The 14,566-nt window shown below is 58.5% G+C and overlaps 1 protein-coding gene across 3 annotated transcripts in view; it reads left to right on the top strand.

Moving 5' to 3' along the window:
- Positions 1-14,135, top strand: part of NAP1L4 (nucleosome assembly protein 1 like 4) — a 52,712-nt gene extending 38,577 nt beyond the window's left edge. The window contains exons 9-16 of one of the 3 annotated variants that reach the window (XM_005227333.4): positions 1,518-1,657; positions 2,714-2,859; positions 5,112-5,134; positions 5,473-5,592; positions 7,865-7,894; positions 8,293-8,349; positions 10,055-10,092; positions 13,134-14,135. In XM_005227333.4, coding sequence (XP_005227390.1) covers positions 1,518-1,657; positions 2,714-2,859; positions 5,112-5,134; positions 5,473-5,592; positions 7,865-7,894; positions 8,293-8,349; positions 10,055-10,060 — 522 coding nt within the window. In that variant the 3' untranslated portion in view covers positions 10,061-10,092; positions 13,134-14,135. 3 annotated transcript variants of the gene reach the window in all.
- The last annotated feature ends 431 nt before the right edge of the window (positions 14,136-14,566 follow it).

Consider the following 14,566-nt stretch of genomic DNA (forward strand, 5'->3'; position numbering starts at 1 on the left):
AGCTCGCGGGCAGGCCTGGAATCCGGGCAGGTCAAGAGCAGGTCAGAGCCCTGCTCCCCGCTTCTGAAGCCTGAACAGGACGGTTCTCTGTTTCCTTGATACTGTCCTGACTGCGGTGTGGTCTCCCAGAGCCGTGGTGTGTGCTTGTCGGCCTCCCTTCCCTGCTGCCTGGTCTCTGGCCGCCTGTGTCTGCCTCCCAGGCCTTCGTGGCCCTTCTCTTCCTCCTCCCCTTGCTGCTGCTGAGTCACTTCAGTCGTGTCCGACTCTGTGTGACCCCATAGACAGCAGGGATTCTCCAGGCAAGAACACTGGAGTGGGATGCCATTTCCTTCTCCAATGCACGAAAGCGAAAAGTCAAAGTGAAGTCGCTCAGTTGTGTCCAACCCTCAGCGACCCCATGGACTGCAACCTACCAGGCTCCTCCATCCATGGGATTTTCCAGGCAAAAGTACTGGAGTGGGGTGCCATTGCCTTCTCCACCTCCTCCCCTTAGTTTTCCTAAATTACTTTCCCAGCTGATTGTTGTACCCTTGGAATAAAAATGGGAAGAGCTAACATTTAACTGGTAATGCCTGTGACCCCGGCTGCCTTCTGACTGCTCCTGCAGAGTAATCCTCGGGTGACCCATGGAGAGAGGGGTTTGTGATGCCGTGTTACAGGCGAGGAAGCAGAAGCACAGGGAAGTTGAGTGACTTCCCGGAATCTGACAGCGCCGATGGACAGAGGCCGTCCAGGCCCGGAGTGGGTTCACTGAGCTCTGGGGAAGCAGGGCTGAGGGGAAGGCCTGCACACGCTGCTGCTTCTGGCCAGTGTCCTTCTCAAATAGAACACGTTCCTCAAAACCGGATTATGGAGTCCCAGAGCGTTTCATTTTGTTAACGTTTGGTATCGCCAAATTGCCCTTTGCAGCACACGAGTGCCCTTGTTTCCCAAAATGCAGGCCAGTGCTGTGTTCCTGGGACTTCTTACCCAGAGAGGGGGTATCTCATTTTTTGTCTGTTTTGTCCTGTGGGTACACATGTCTTCTTTGTTGCCATCTGATTTGTTCCCACTGCTTTGTACCCCCTCTTGTCTGTTGAGCGCTGTGTGAGTGAAGGGTGAGCGCGTCTGTGGTGGGTCCCAGAAGGCTTCTCTGCCCACGTGGAGTCTTGCGCTTTCACTGTGGGGCTGGGAGGAACTGCTCTGCCTGAGAGGGGCGGAGTGGGGGCTGGGCTGCAGCTGACCTCCCCCTCCAGACCCCTGCCTGCTGTGACCATGGGGCTGGGGTCCTGGGCAGCAGGCCCACGTGCCCACATGTGCACTCAGGCTGGCGGGGGTTTCCCTGGCCTGGCCTGGGCTCTACCTTTGGGCTGGTGGTTTTGCAGTAAAGACATGCTCGTTATGTGAGCACGCCTCCTGAGCTCTTCGGTATTCTGCCTTAGGGAGCGGGGTTCCAGCAGGCACTGTGTGGTTGGTAAAATCTGTCCCCAGTTACCTGTAGATTTTAAGTGGTGTTGACCCTGAGTTTTTTTTCCCAGTCTTTTGTATTAGAGTTCCACTTTGAACCCAATGACTACTTTACCAATCCAGTCCTGACAAAAACGTACAAGATGAAGTCAGAGCCAGACAAGGCCGATCCGTTTTCTTTTGAAGGCCCTGAGATTGTTGACTGTGACGGGTAAGAAAATGCCATTAAGCTTCTTTTTCTGAAACACACAAGATGGTTTTAAAACGTCACAAGTAAGGTGGAAGTTAAGAATAAAGCAGGAAGCCTTTATCTGTTTAAAAGCCCAGCAGACAGAGAGGGAAGTCAATGAAAGAGTCTCTCCTTTTGGGGATATGACGGCTGGCGCTGGGAAATGTGTCCTGCGGTTCCCTGGGCCAGCCTGTAGGGTGGTGGCCCAGTTTCCCCAATTGAATGCGGGCCTTGGGATCCTCAGTCTCCCAGAGGGACGCAGAGACCATGAAGCTAGTCGGTCCTCTTGGCAGGGCCCTGCTGAGTGAGTGGCTGGGCGGTGCAGGGCCGCGTGAGCACGCGTGGCCTCGGGACCCAGCGCTCGGTGCTGTGGCCTTTGGAGCACGGAGGAGAGCAGCTTAGAACGTGTCCTCTTGGTTGGTTTGAGACAGTTTGGGAAATCATTTTATTCCTGATTGAAGCAGTTACTTACTGAACCAAGGACTTACCCTGATGCATTTCTCTGTGTGAGTGAGTATACAGAGCTTGATTAAAATTCTGCTGGACTCAGATGGCCAGAATGCTTTAGAAAGATTGTTGCCCAGGCCCAGGCCACCGAGTGAGGAGCCTTCCTCTCCGCACTCTCTCTGTTGGCCAGGGTGACTCAGAGGTCAGCCCCACCGAGGCCCGCTCAGCACCCCGGAAGCCAGATGTCCTTCACCAGCCATCGGTCTTGGCAGCAGCTGGTGTGCTTTCCCCATCTAGTCCCGCTCACTTAGTTGCTGAGACCTTGTGCCTGAGCGGTGGCTTCCTGTGCACTGTGGTGTCTGTAAAGGGGCAGCGGTGACAAGCTGCTGCCCAGGCACGGTCATGGGAAGGACCTGGCGGGACCCTGCAGAGTGTCTGCGGGGCCACCGCGCGGCCTCCTGCGCCTGCGGCCTCTGCCTCCTCGAGGCGTGCCCAGTGCCCACTGGCAGGTGCTGGCGTCCGGTTCCTGGTGAAGCGCCGGGCTGGGGCCTGCTTGCCAGGCACACGGTGGTGACGGTCTTACCCCTGTAGGTGCACCATTGACTGGAAGAAAGGAAAGAACGTGACTGTCAAAACCATCAAGAAGAAGCAGAAACATAAGGGCCGAGGCACCGTCAGAACAATCACCAAGCAAGTCCCCAACGATTCCTTTTTCAACTTCTTCAGCCCACTGAGAGGTGAGCAGGCGGGGTTGTGGCTCCAGTACAGGTGTGAATGGATTGCCAGTGACCGTCAGGGTGTCCCCCGGTCCTCTGGCGAGGACGGTGCTGTGAGTTGCCCTGCAGCTGCGGCTGTCCTGGGGGGTCCATGGGTACCTGTCCTGGCAGGCGGGGCCCACGGGAGCTCTGACACGCGCACAGCTTGTAGACCGTCCACGCCCCCTCAGACTGGGGCGCGGAGCGGCGCTTGGGCCTTAGGTGGGTGACAAACGTGGGCGTAGGGCAGAGGCGGGGCCGGGCGGCGGGCCTGTCCTCCCCCAGCTCTGAGCCCGAGACGGGACTCGGGGGGCCGAGAGCACGGCCGCACGCCGTCTTCACGTGACTTCCTCCTCCCGAGGATTCGACAGCCAGGCCTGCCGGCCGTGCTGGAGTACGGATGTGAGGGGAGAACACTTTATTTTCTGTGAACAGGAGCCAGTGCGGAACGGCAGCCCCGCTCCAGGTGATGGCGGCCCTTCGGGCTGTTTGTAGAGGCCGCCCGGTGGCGTCACTGGGCTCTGACCCCAAGCCGAGGGGCAGGCTGCCTGTCCCCACCCGGGGCCTTGTTTTTCACTGTTGTGGCTGTTGTCTCGGTTTGTTCTTGAGCCTGAAAGGTCCCAGGGTGTGTCAGTTTAGGGGATAAGATCAGCTGTAAACATGAGTCTCAAATTTCCTTGTTTGGAAAGATCCCTTTCAGAGCCTCACTTGGGAATGCTGGAGGTTTCCTGTGTGAACTCACCATGAAGAAGAGGGGCTTTGAATCCTAAATTCACTGAGCTTGTTGGACTTCCAGATAATTAATAGCAATTAAGATGACATTAAGTGGACTTGAGGATTTGGGGGCAGTTTAGCGGGGTTCAGAAACTATTCTGATATGGTGGTTCCGTTGCTCAGTCATGTCCAGCTCTTTTCAACCCCGTGGACCGTAGCACGCCAGGCTTCCCTGTCCTTCCCCATCTCCCCACGCTCACTCAGACTCAGGCCCATCGCGTCGGCGACGCCTCTGACCGCCCCACCCCTGTCGCCCCTTCCCTCCTGCCGTTGAGTCGGCGACGCCTCCGACCGCCCCACCCCTGTCGCCCCTTCCCTCCTGCTGTTGAGTCGGCGACACCTCTGACCGTCCCACCCCTGTCGCCCCTTCCCTCCTGCCTTGTGTTGTGGTTGCACAAGTCTGAAGGTGTCAGAGGTCACTAAGTCGTGTATTTGAAGTGGCTGAGTTTTAGGGTGTGTCACTGTTGTGAAACAATATTAAGTGATCCACTCTATGAAAATGAGTAGAGGGTGACGGTGGGGGAAGGATGGTGGCGTGGTCGAGGGAAAAACTAAGATCAGTAAAAGGCCTTTTCGGATGTAGGAAACCCCCTCTGCTGGTCCAGCGCCCCCGTGGTCTCAGTGCAGGACGGCCCAGCAGTCGGGCAGCAAGCCCTTGTGACTGCTGCCCCAAGGCCAGAGTCCCAGAACCTGCATTTCGCTTGCGTGTGAGGCTGGGGGCCACCCTGGGGGTGGGGCTCACACCCCACCGGGACAGACCTCACAGTGGTGGGGCGCCGGGGAGGTGGGGGACAGTGCGTGCCCAGCAGAGGTGACTCACGCACCGCGTGCACATCGCTGGGCCCTGCTGAGCACGGGTTCAGGCCCGCTCCTCTGTCACGCTCAGCTCTGTGCTGGGCTGTCCTGGCGTTTGGCGCTGGAGGCTCCATGGCTCAGCTTCAGTGCGGGGTGTGGGGCGCTGCCAAGGGCAGCGTCAGTGCTGGCACCCCGCCCACCCGGAGCCGTCCCAGGAGGGGCGGTCAGCACTGTCCCCTCCCTCCTCCTTTGCAAGCAAACAGAAGTAGAGCCCCAGCCTAGCTGAGGTGTAGCACCTCAGTGCCATGAGGACTTCCAGGGACTTAGAGTTTCCTGTTTTCTATTGACTCATCACACGGAGTTACACGAGGTGAAGCGCCGCCCGAAGCACAGATGCACTGAGACCCGCAGTCTGGCTCCCCGTGCACCGTTCCACCCACGACACTTTAACCCTCTGCCAGTTCTCTTCTGAAAGTGGCCTTCTCCAGCTGGGCCTGGGGGCTGGGAGACCCTGGGCAGCTTCAGTCTGCGGTGGGAGGAGAGCAGGTGGGGGCATCCCGCTTTGGCAGTTTCTGGTATACCATGCTGCTTATCTGTCAGCCGAGCGTCCAGGGGGCTTTAGAAAGGTGGGTTATCTGTGTAATCAGATGTTTTCTTTTTTCTAGCATCAGGGGATGGAGAATCACTGGTAAGATTTGCATTGTTACTAAGAATCTATTCTGCTGTTAAGGCCTATCTCCTGACTAGTTCGCTGCTTCCTTTTTAACCCATTCCTGCTCCCCTAAAAACCAGGGGTGAACCTGTATCCATTGCACCGCGGTGTGGGACAGGGGTGTGCTCTGTGGGTGGGCTTCAGGGGCAGCCGTGTCCTTCAGCCTGCACCCAGCACTTACCTGCCTCTCCTGCAGTATGGCAGCGCCAGCGCCCGGCACCTTTAAACTAGGTCCCAGGCAGTGGGGTGGGGTCTGGTGAGAGAATGTGACTTTACCCCGTGGAAACAGGTAAGCACTGAGCTTCCCCTCCCAGGATGAAGACTCCGAGTTCACGTTAGCCTCCGACTTTGAGATCGGACACTTCTTCCGTGAGCGGATCGTGCCACGCGCCGTGCTCTACTTCACGGGGGAGGCCATCGAGGATGATGACAACGTAGGTGGTCTGGGGGCGGGTGGCCTGGGGGGCCCTGCAGGGGGGCGGTGCTCTCTGGAGCCTGGGGCAGAAGGCATGGCCCAGTGCCCAAGTCAGCCTGTGCAGTGACGCCTTTCAGGCTGTCCTCTCCAGACCCACAGCTCACTGCTGCATGCGAGGTGTGTGGCTGGGGTGACCTCCAGACGTGGGGACTGTCACTCAGCGCCATGTGGGGACTCTCAGAGCCGAGTCGTGCTGGCATGTGCGTGTTGACTCCAGAGAGAGAACCCCACGCTCCACAGGAGGACGGCCCCCTGGGCCAGCCCCTTCCGTTCGGCCTGGAGGACTTGGCCTCTCACAGGCAGAGCTTGGGAGCGGGGCCCCTGAGCCCGCCTGGCCAGCTGTCCCTGAGCCGTCACCCGAGACCATTGTCCGTCGTGACCACGGCCCGGGTGCCGCCAGCCTTCTTGCTGTGTGGAGGGGAGGTGTGCGTCCTGTAGTGTTGCTGGGAGCGGCTTAGTTGCCGTTTACTCCCTCGTGTTGAGCACTCGGAGGGGTCCTCTCTGGTGAGGTCTGTGGGGGCTCCTGGCCGAGCAGCGGAAGCTGGGCGGGCCTGCGCTGCTCAGCACCCTCCTGTGTGCTGCTGGCCCCGGGGCGGCGAGCGTGGGCCAGCTCGGGTGTGCGGCTGCATCGCCTGAGACCAGTGGGCTTCTTAGGTGCAGTCTGCCCCAGGAGCACGGACACGCCCGGCATGGCGTATCCAGGGGTTAGGAAAGCGCCCGGGTCATTGCTCAAGGATCAGCTTAGGAGACGCAGGTTGTACAGATTCTGATCCGATGCCGTCCAGTAGCACCTTCTGCAGCGAGGGCACCGTCCTGCACTCTGTCCACTGTGGCAGGGCTGGCACTGCATGACACTGGACGATGTGAGATACGGCCGTTGGCAGCTGAGGAGCCAGAGGATTGGATTTATCTAATCTGGCCAAGAAAGATCTAGTGGCTGCACACTGGAAACGCCCTCCAGACGAGGGTCCACAGGCCTTCTCGTGATCACATACCCACCACTGTAAACACCTAACGATGCCGCGTGTGTGTTTATTTACTCACAGTACACGCCAGGCAGCTCCTCCTGGTGACGTCTGTGTCTGTTTTCACTAGTGATGCCATCGGCCACACCGCAGGTTCACGGTGTGGTCCAGGGGCTCACTCGGCCTGCAGGCCTGGAGCCCCAGCTCTGCAGGTGCCCGCGTGTACGCTGGGGCTGATGTAACCACTCCAGCTACTCTTCAGGCTCCTGATCGAGGAAGCGCAGGGTGTGGGGACAGGCGTGCGAGCCCCCGTGTCAGACCTGCTCAGAGCAGCGCAGGGGCTGGGCGTCATATCGGGGTGGCGTGCACGCAGGCGTTCGGGCTTGGGCTTCCACATGCTCGGAGCCTTGGCTCTGCCAGAATTTGAGGTGGCTGCACAGAGCTCTCAGAGGTCGGTCCAGGGTGAGGCGGTGCCTGTGGAGCCTCAGGAAACCAGCATGTGAGCGTGTGCAAGGCTGGTTCCTGTGGGACGGGCCGCCCACACTGTCAGAGGCTGCTCAGGACATGGGTTAGGAAGGAGCGCGCGACGTCCCCATCCTGCTGCTGCTCAGGCCAAGGGGATGTGCAGACCAGGCCCATGCTGCGCTCTGCCGAGTGCCTTTGAGCTGTTGATGAGGACTTTGGGAGGGGGGCTCCAGGAAGAAAGACCGTGAGAGAAAGCCTGCTCCATCTGCGGGTGCCTTGTCGATGCAGCCAACGGGAATGAGGTTCATGTAGTTTTGTTTGCTTCTGGGAGCAGCCTGATATCTGGGACTCGGCCGGGAGCCTGACCAGCAGTGTCCTTGGACACATGAGAGGTTGGGTCCAGACGTTCATTCAGCCACAGTGTTGGAGTTTCTCCTGGCGTACTTTAAACACCAGGTTTTATTACATTCCTAGGTACAGACGAACGATTTCCCCTTGTCTGAGATGTAGGGTGACACTGAGAGTCCTGTGTGTAATAAACCATGCGGCTGGTTGACTTAGATCAGCCTGGTTCCCGGTTGGACACGGCGCAGCCCACGCTGACCGGCTCCTGGGCCCCAGCCCCACCCATAGTCTTTGTTTGGGGCGGTTTTCAGATACCTGGTGTCCCACGAACATGGCAGGACACGGCAGGAAGCTGGCTTCTGCTCGGAGGCTGGGCCACTGTGGGCACGGGGCAGGCGCTGTGTCTGGGTCAGGCTGCCACTGTGCTTTGTAAAAACCTGTTTCCTTCCCTTGCAGTTTGAAGAAGGTGAGGAAGGAGAAGAGGAGGTAAGAGCTGGCTCACGTGAGACGCTGTTCCCCGAGGTCGTCCTCGGCCCTGTCTCCTGAGTGAACAGGGGCTGTGGGGTCTAACTGGCCACGATACCCTTGTCTTGTGGGGACCTGCCCTGGAGGCCCTCGGCCCTGGCGAGCGCTCGCTACGATGCGCAGATGGGTGGCAGTGTCGAGTCGGACCCTGCAGTTGGCTGATGAAAGTGCGTCTTAAAAAATAACCATCGATCAGACCAATCCACTTGGTCAGCAGTGTGTTTACTTCAGGGTCATCTGTGAGAAAAGTGGCCAAAGGAGGGATTTGGTTGAGTGTGGGTGATCGTGATTGTAGCCAGTTTCCTTGTGAATCAGAGGAGTCCTGTCTGCTCAGCGCGTTGTCTCTCCTTTTGATGCAGGAGCTAGAAGGAGACGAGGAAGCGGAAGACGACGATGATGCCGAGATTAACCCCAAGGTGAGTTGTCGGGAATCCCCACACCTGTGTCTGCTGTACTGCTGAACTTTTAAAACACATTCCTAGCTTTGAGCCGGGCTGTTATGAACATGTGCCTGTCATTCTCTAATTAAAAAAGTTAAAATTGTACCAGAAATATACTCAGATGACGAGCTGTTTAGATACCTGATAAACAATTTGAGTGTTAAATGGCTTTCCAGCTCTTTCTCAATCTGTGTCTTATTTATGTAAACTTATTCTGGAGAGCAGCTTTATGTTCTTTATCTTTATGGTGTAGTTGGCAGCGTGAATAAACCTTTTTGTTTTGTGTTTGTTTTTGGAAAAAGTACAGAGATAGGGTTTGGTTTGTCTTGATGACTAGAATAGAGGAGCAGCAGGCATAACTTTACAGTTGTAACTGTACTGAGACTAGTGAGGAGATACGTCTCAATAGCTTAGATAATTTGAAATAAACCAGGAAGCTTTGCAAAAACCAACAAAGAAGCACCTGATGGGGATGAGTGGCAGTCCCAGTGATTTACATGTAGTTAGGTTTCACCTGCCGTCTCAGATGAGCTTACATCAAGGAGCTTGCCCCTTGGCGCGTATTTTAAACACAGAGCTGTGTTGCTGCTGCTCTGAAGCTGCACTGAGAGCTCTCTTGCGTGCTCATAGGAAAGCTATGGCTCACCTGCCCCTTAGGACTAAGGGTGTCACAGCCGTCAGAAGACTAGCTGTGCTCGGCGCTGTGGGCTCTAAGGAGACGTGGTTGTCTGTCTCCCCAGCTCGGGCCTGAGGCTGGCCATGGGTAACCGGGTCTGAGTGTTCCGTGGCACCAGCTGTGTCTACGAATGCACGCTCACAGTGGTGCTTCCTTCTGGGGAAGGGTGTGAGTGCGTTGACCACCTCAGCGTACCATGCAGGTACTGCTCTGGGCACGGACTCGGACACGTTCATCTTCTCTAAGCCAGCCTGTCCCTTTCATGGTGGAACCGTGCACACCAGGGCCCCAAGTGCCTCGCCCTTCGCCGTCAGGTGAGGAGCCGTGCCCTGCCTGCGCCCAGGTGTATGTGCCTGGCTGCTCTGCAGCCCTCAGGGGCTGAGGCACACGTTCACAGTGGGATTCCAGGCCAGAGGCAGACGGCTCCAGCGGCTGCCTCCGACTCCAGGGCCCGCCTGCCGCCCGTCCCGCACGGCACTGAGGCTGCTCACTCCTCCTGTCCTGTCGTCTCCCGTCGTCGTCGTCCGCCTCTTCTCTCCATGGCCAGGCCTCCTGTCCTGTCTCATGTCTGGGCCTTCTAGAAGAGCAGCCTCACCTGGTGACCACAGAAGGAGGGGATGGCTAGCACTAACCATGAGGGCTTGGGTGTGTTTTGCTGGTCGGGGGCGGGCGAGAGGGACCGGGGCTCGTGGTGTGCGGGGCCCCTGTCAGCCTCGCCGCAGGGTCCGGTCTGGTCCTCTGGGGCCGTGAGGGGACAGCGCTGTTCCTGCGGTGCTCCTCTTCAGAGGACTCTCAGGTCAATCTGCCACGAGCAGAGGGCAGTACGGAAGAGGGGCTGTTTGGGCATTACAGGTGCAGGTCTGCGTGTGAGGTTTCCCGTCGTAGGGTTGATACTGTGCAGCCCTTTGGTACCATGGGAAATTGTGGCTCTTTCCTCCTGTTTAATCTTGTGCATTTCATTTTCTCTCATGCTGATGGTTCCTTTCAATTTTTTTCCCCATTTAGGTGTAATTTTTGTCTGTTAATCATTCATGCGTTTCTAGGTAAGGTGGAATTCCATTCATTCATACCTTCCAAACTTGTGGTCTGTGTTTTGTAACAATGCCACGTTGTGACGGGTAGCGTGTCCAGGGCCGCTTGGTGTGTGCGGGGCTGGACAGGGCTTTCCAAGAGCGGGTGTCTGCTGTGTGCACTTTGAAAACCAGCCGACAGAAGCCACGTCGGGCTCCTGCTGGCGGAGCCCAGGGTTTGTTGCCAGCCAGGTAGTGGCGATGTCACTGGTGTGACGCCTCTGTTGACAGCGGGGCTGCCCCACTTCCCAACCCTCCCACCCCCCGCTCCCCACCCCGAGTGAGAGGCTGGACCAGGATGCCCAGGCCCCCCAGCAGGGCCAGCCTGCTGCCCACTGTGACCCGCCCCCCACAACGTGTGTCTGCTGCCCGTTCATTCTGCTTAAGTTCAGGTGTTGTGCAGACCGGCGGGGACTAAAGGGTGGACGTTAATGTGCCAGAATGTTCTGTCTTGGGAGCTGCTGGCGCCAGCATCCCGTGGGTGTTGCTGAATGCTGCGGAGGTTGCCGAGGCGTGTGCGGCTTGACTAAGAACCGGCTCCAGACTGAGGCCGTCCGCCCCGTCCCCTGCGGGGTCCCCTGCTCGTGGCTCTGCCCGTGTCACGAGTCCCCCTCATGGACGCTGCTGTTGGCTCCTGTGGGAAAGGGAGGGAGGTGCGAACAGGAGACCCGTGTGAAGCCGGGGTGGCAGTGTCGGCATCCAGGCGGGAGCAGGGCTCCCCAGCCTGCGCTCGTGTGGGGGGCTCCCGGAAGAGCAGGGCTGTGTCTGCACCTCCGAGCTGGAGAGGGCGTCTGTCTGCACCCTGTCCCTTCGCTCTGGCGGGCTGGCTTTCTCAGGAAACCGAGGCAGGCAGGCGGACGGGGCTACAGAAGCTTGTGGTGGGCGGCGTGCACGCCCACCCGGGGCTGTCTGAGGGGTTAGGGCGCTTGTGTCGGGTCCTGTCTCCTTGCGCTTGGCCCCCGCTGCCCATGTTGTCCAAGGGATGGCACCAGGCCTGTTAGGCCCGAAGCCCCTCTGCTCCCCGCGCCTAGCCAGTGAAGCGGGCCGTCCGTGAGCAGCCCAGCGTGTCCTCTGGCAGAACCAGTCACGCTGTTGAGCGTCTCTCTCCAGGTCCGGAGCCCCTGTGGAGGAGGCCGCCCCCAGGACTGGGCCACCAGCACTGAGGCTAGGGTGGGTTGGTGGGGGCCTGCCCTCTTGGGCAGTTGCTATCTGTGAAGGGCTTTCTCCTAAATGCCCCCAGCTGGCAGGGTGTTGGTCCTTTCATCCCTTGATGACCAGGCTTCTGACAACTCGTAATGTGAGGGCGGGAGTTCCTGCAGGTTGTTTTGGGCTCACAGGCCAGAACCTGGTGTCTTGTTGACAGAGTTCACTCTCGGGACTGCAGGGCTCTGTGTCAGTGCTCCAGCCTGGAAGTTGCGTCTGTGTGGACACTGGCCCAGGGTGGGGCTGTGTTTGGGGGAGGCAGCGTGCCGCAGGCAGCCCCGCTCCCCCGCCCGGTGAGCTCCCCACCGCCACCCCCACTGCCAGTCCTGGCCTGGGGACAACCAGTTCCCTCCAGTGTCTGCAGCCCCCGAGGTGAACAGTTGGTGATGCACGCTCGTGGCAGAGAAGGTGTTGCCCCGGAGACGGTGCGCTGAGTTGCATGCTGCTCCGTGTGACACAGCATCCTGTCTGTCCTCTGCGTCCATTTCCCTGGAGGGGGGTGGTGCCATGTCCTGGTCCTGAGTCTCCTGCCCGGGCCCACCTCCTCAGCCTCAGCTCTCCAGCCTGGAGATACACGCCTCCCTTTGTCCCCAGACGGCTGCACGCTGCTGCCCCAGGCCGGAGCACCTCTGCACACCCAGTGAGTCTGGAACCAGCCTCTGAGCCCCGTGGCCACGTGTCCGGGCTGCCTCCAGGCCCCCTTTGAGATGACAGTTTGAATTAGGTCTCTTCCAAGTAGAACTTCTCGTCGGGGTGCTCGCTCTGGGCCCAGGCTCCGGGTGTATTCCTGGGGAGTGTGTGATGCGGTGCTGTTAGCCCAGTGGTGGGCGGGCCCGAGGCCAGGCGTGGAGCGAGCGTCCCGCTTGGCCCTGTGCTCACGCACTCAGCCCGGGGCCCGCGCTCCCTGTTTTGTCTCTGTGCATCTTTTACACGTGGGCTCTTCGTCCCACACGTGTGCTGAGGATTAACAAGCCGGGCACCATCCCACAGGTGCCCGGCCTGTTAATCCTCAGCATTGGTTGTATTATCCCAGATGTTTCTTTTAAACTGTGTGATGCTAGTTTTTCTTAGACTCTGAGACATGCCAGGTTATATTCAGAGTAATTTGTCATCTTCCCAGCCAGAAATCGTGGGTTCTTGTTGAGTAAATCATTGGCTCAGAAGTATTAGTAAAATCGTTGTCTGTGTCTGAGGCTCTGGTGATCTCCACACAAAATTCATGGGGTTGCTAAACAGGTTGAGACGCTGTGAGCTGTTCTCCGTGAGACTGTAGTCAAGTGAGTCTGCTCTGGGGAGGGTCTCCCCTCCTCCTCTTCTGGAAGGCTCGCGTGCCGGCTGCGGGGCTCCTGGGAGGGTTGGGCTTTGTCTGTGGAGCTCTTAGTGGCCCCTCGTCCACTGTCATGGCCTTGTCCCCATCAGTAAGCGGAGCTCTGAGGCCTGGGCTTGGGGGCAGGTGTGTTCCAGGCAGGGCCCTGACGCCTGGTCCATCCGCGCTGTCCCAGAGCCGGGGCCTTCCAGCTGGGGACGGGGTGCTGCTCTGTTTAATTACTCTGTGCCACTGAAGGACCTCCCCTCACCCTGAGATCCTCCTGCTGACAGTTAGGATGTCTTTAAACAAGAAAAGGCAGCCCCACTGCGCCCTTGTTTATGGGAAGTTAGCTTATTTTTTTTGTTACTATTTTCAAAGTGTATGTTAGCAACCAGTTTTTTAGTAAGAGCAAGTGACGTATTGAGTCTTTGTTGTCGTTGGATGGAGACGCCTGCTGATGGGTGGCCCGGTTCTCTACAGTCTCGTTTTCTCTCGTTGACAGAAGGAGCCCAGCCAGCCCTCGGAGTGCAAGCAGCAGTGAGGCGGCCGCGTGGACAGCGTCACGCCTGACTCGTTTTCAAGTGCATGGTTTTCACTTAACTTCTCCTTTTACTTTATTATTTTGCTTAACCTGTACAGCGGCAGCTCAGACGCATTTCAGAGATAGGAGGTTTAATTCCAGCACCCTCTACGGCCTCGGGCACAGCTCAGTGGACTCCCCCAGCCCGGCCTTGGGGAGGGCCCTGCAGATCGCATTGGGGATCCCTGGACGCCAGGGGCACGTGTCCAGGGGTGTGGTTCCAGGGCATCTAGGACTCGCTCACCCTTCCGCCATCAGACAGGATGCGTTTTGTCTGAAGACGCCCATGCGCTGTCGCCAGTCCCGGCAGCGCCAGCGGGGGTAGGCGCCCTTCTCACCCTGCTCCTTCTTTAGTTCTATTTTCCTCAGGACTGACCCTGAGGCTCCTGCTTTTGTGGTTCATCTCGTATTTATTTACCTTTCACGCTGGGGACGGCTGGGGGCGTGCTCTCTCGCTTGTCCTCCAAGTTTCCGAGACCCTGTGGGGACCAGACACCCGGTGCCCTGAGCCGGAGGTGCTGGTCAGGCTGCAGACCCCGCGGAAGAAGCTGCTCCCTCAGGACACGCGGACCGTGCTTGGCCTTGGGGACGGGGGTGGGGCTGTGGGCAGAACCGGGGTTTGCCAGGCTTCGCGGGGAGGGGCTCCGGCCGGCAAGCACAGCTTTCCTCCGTAGTGCCACACGTCTTGCTTTCTCGTAGCTCCCATTTCTTGGCCCCACACTCATTTTGTCTTAAAAGCCTTGGGTTTCGAGCGACCTGTCCTTGGTGGCGTGTGGGTTTTGAGTGTGTGACCTCTGGCCCGGGGAGTTCAGGCTGTGGCCAGGCTGTAGAGTGCTCAGCCTTACTTAACATTTGTAACTGAATACAGTGTTTTCAATTTGTACAGAATAGTTAGAATATTCTATTAAAGTTGTGAACCATGGACCCAGCGCGTGTGTGTCTTCCTTGGGGGGCCGCGGCGGGCGGGGCTGCAGGACGCCGCTATCTGGGGCGCTGCGTGTGGGCAGGTCCAGGGCTTCCGGACTCCTGGGGTGTGTGTTCCTGAGGCGCGCTTCCCTGTCGATGGGTTGGGGTCCCCGGCTCCGAACCCAGCAAAGAGTCGTTTCTGAGCATTTGCAGGTTTGCACCCTCTAGGTTGGAAGGTTCCAGAAGGGACGCTTCCTGAGAGAGGGCCGTGTGCCGTCGGTCTTCTCGCCGCTGCTTTCCCGGGGTTTCCTCCCGCCCCCTTCTCAAGAGCAGGAGCTCGTCCCAGAAAAGACGCTTCCGGCGTGAGGGCCGCGTCTCGTCAGGCCCTTCTGGTTTCCGGTGTTTGCTCCACCCCCTTCCCAGAAGCACCTGCTCCCCACGTCTCTCGC

This window comes from Bos taurus, chromosome 29 (assembly GCF_002263795.3).
Source record: "Bos taurus isolate L1 Dominette 01449 registration number 42190680 breed Hereford chromosome 29, ARS-UCD2.0, whole genome shotgun sequence".
Classification (NCBI taxonomy): Eukaryota; Metazoa; Chordata; class Mammalia; order Artiodactyla; family Bovidae; genus Bos; species Bos taurus.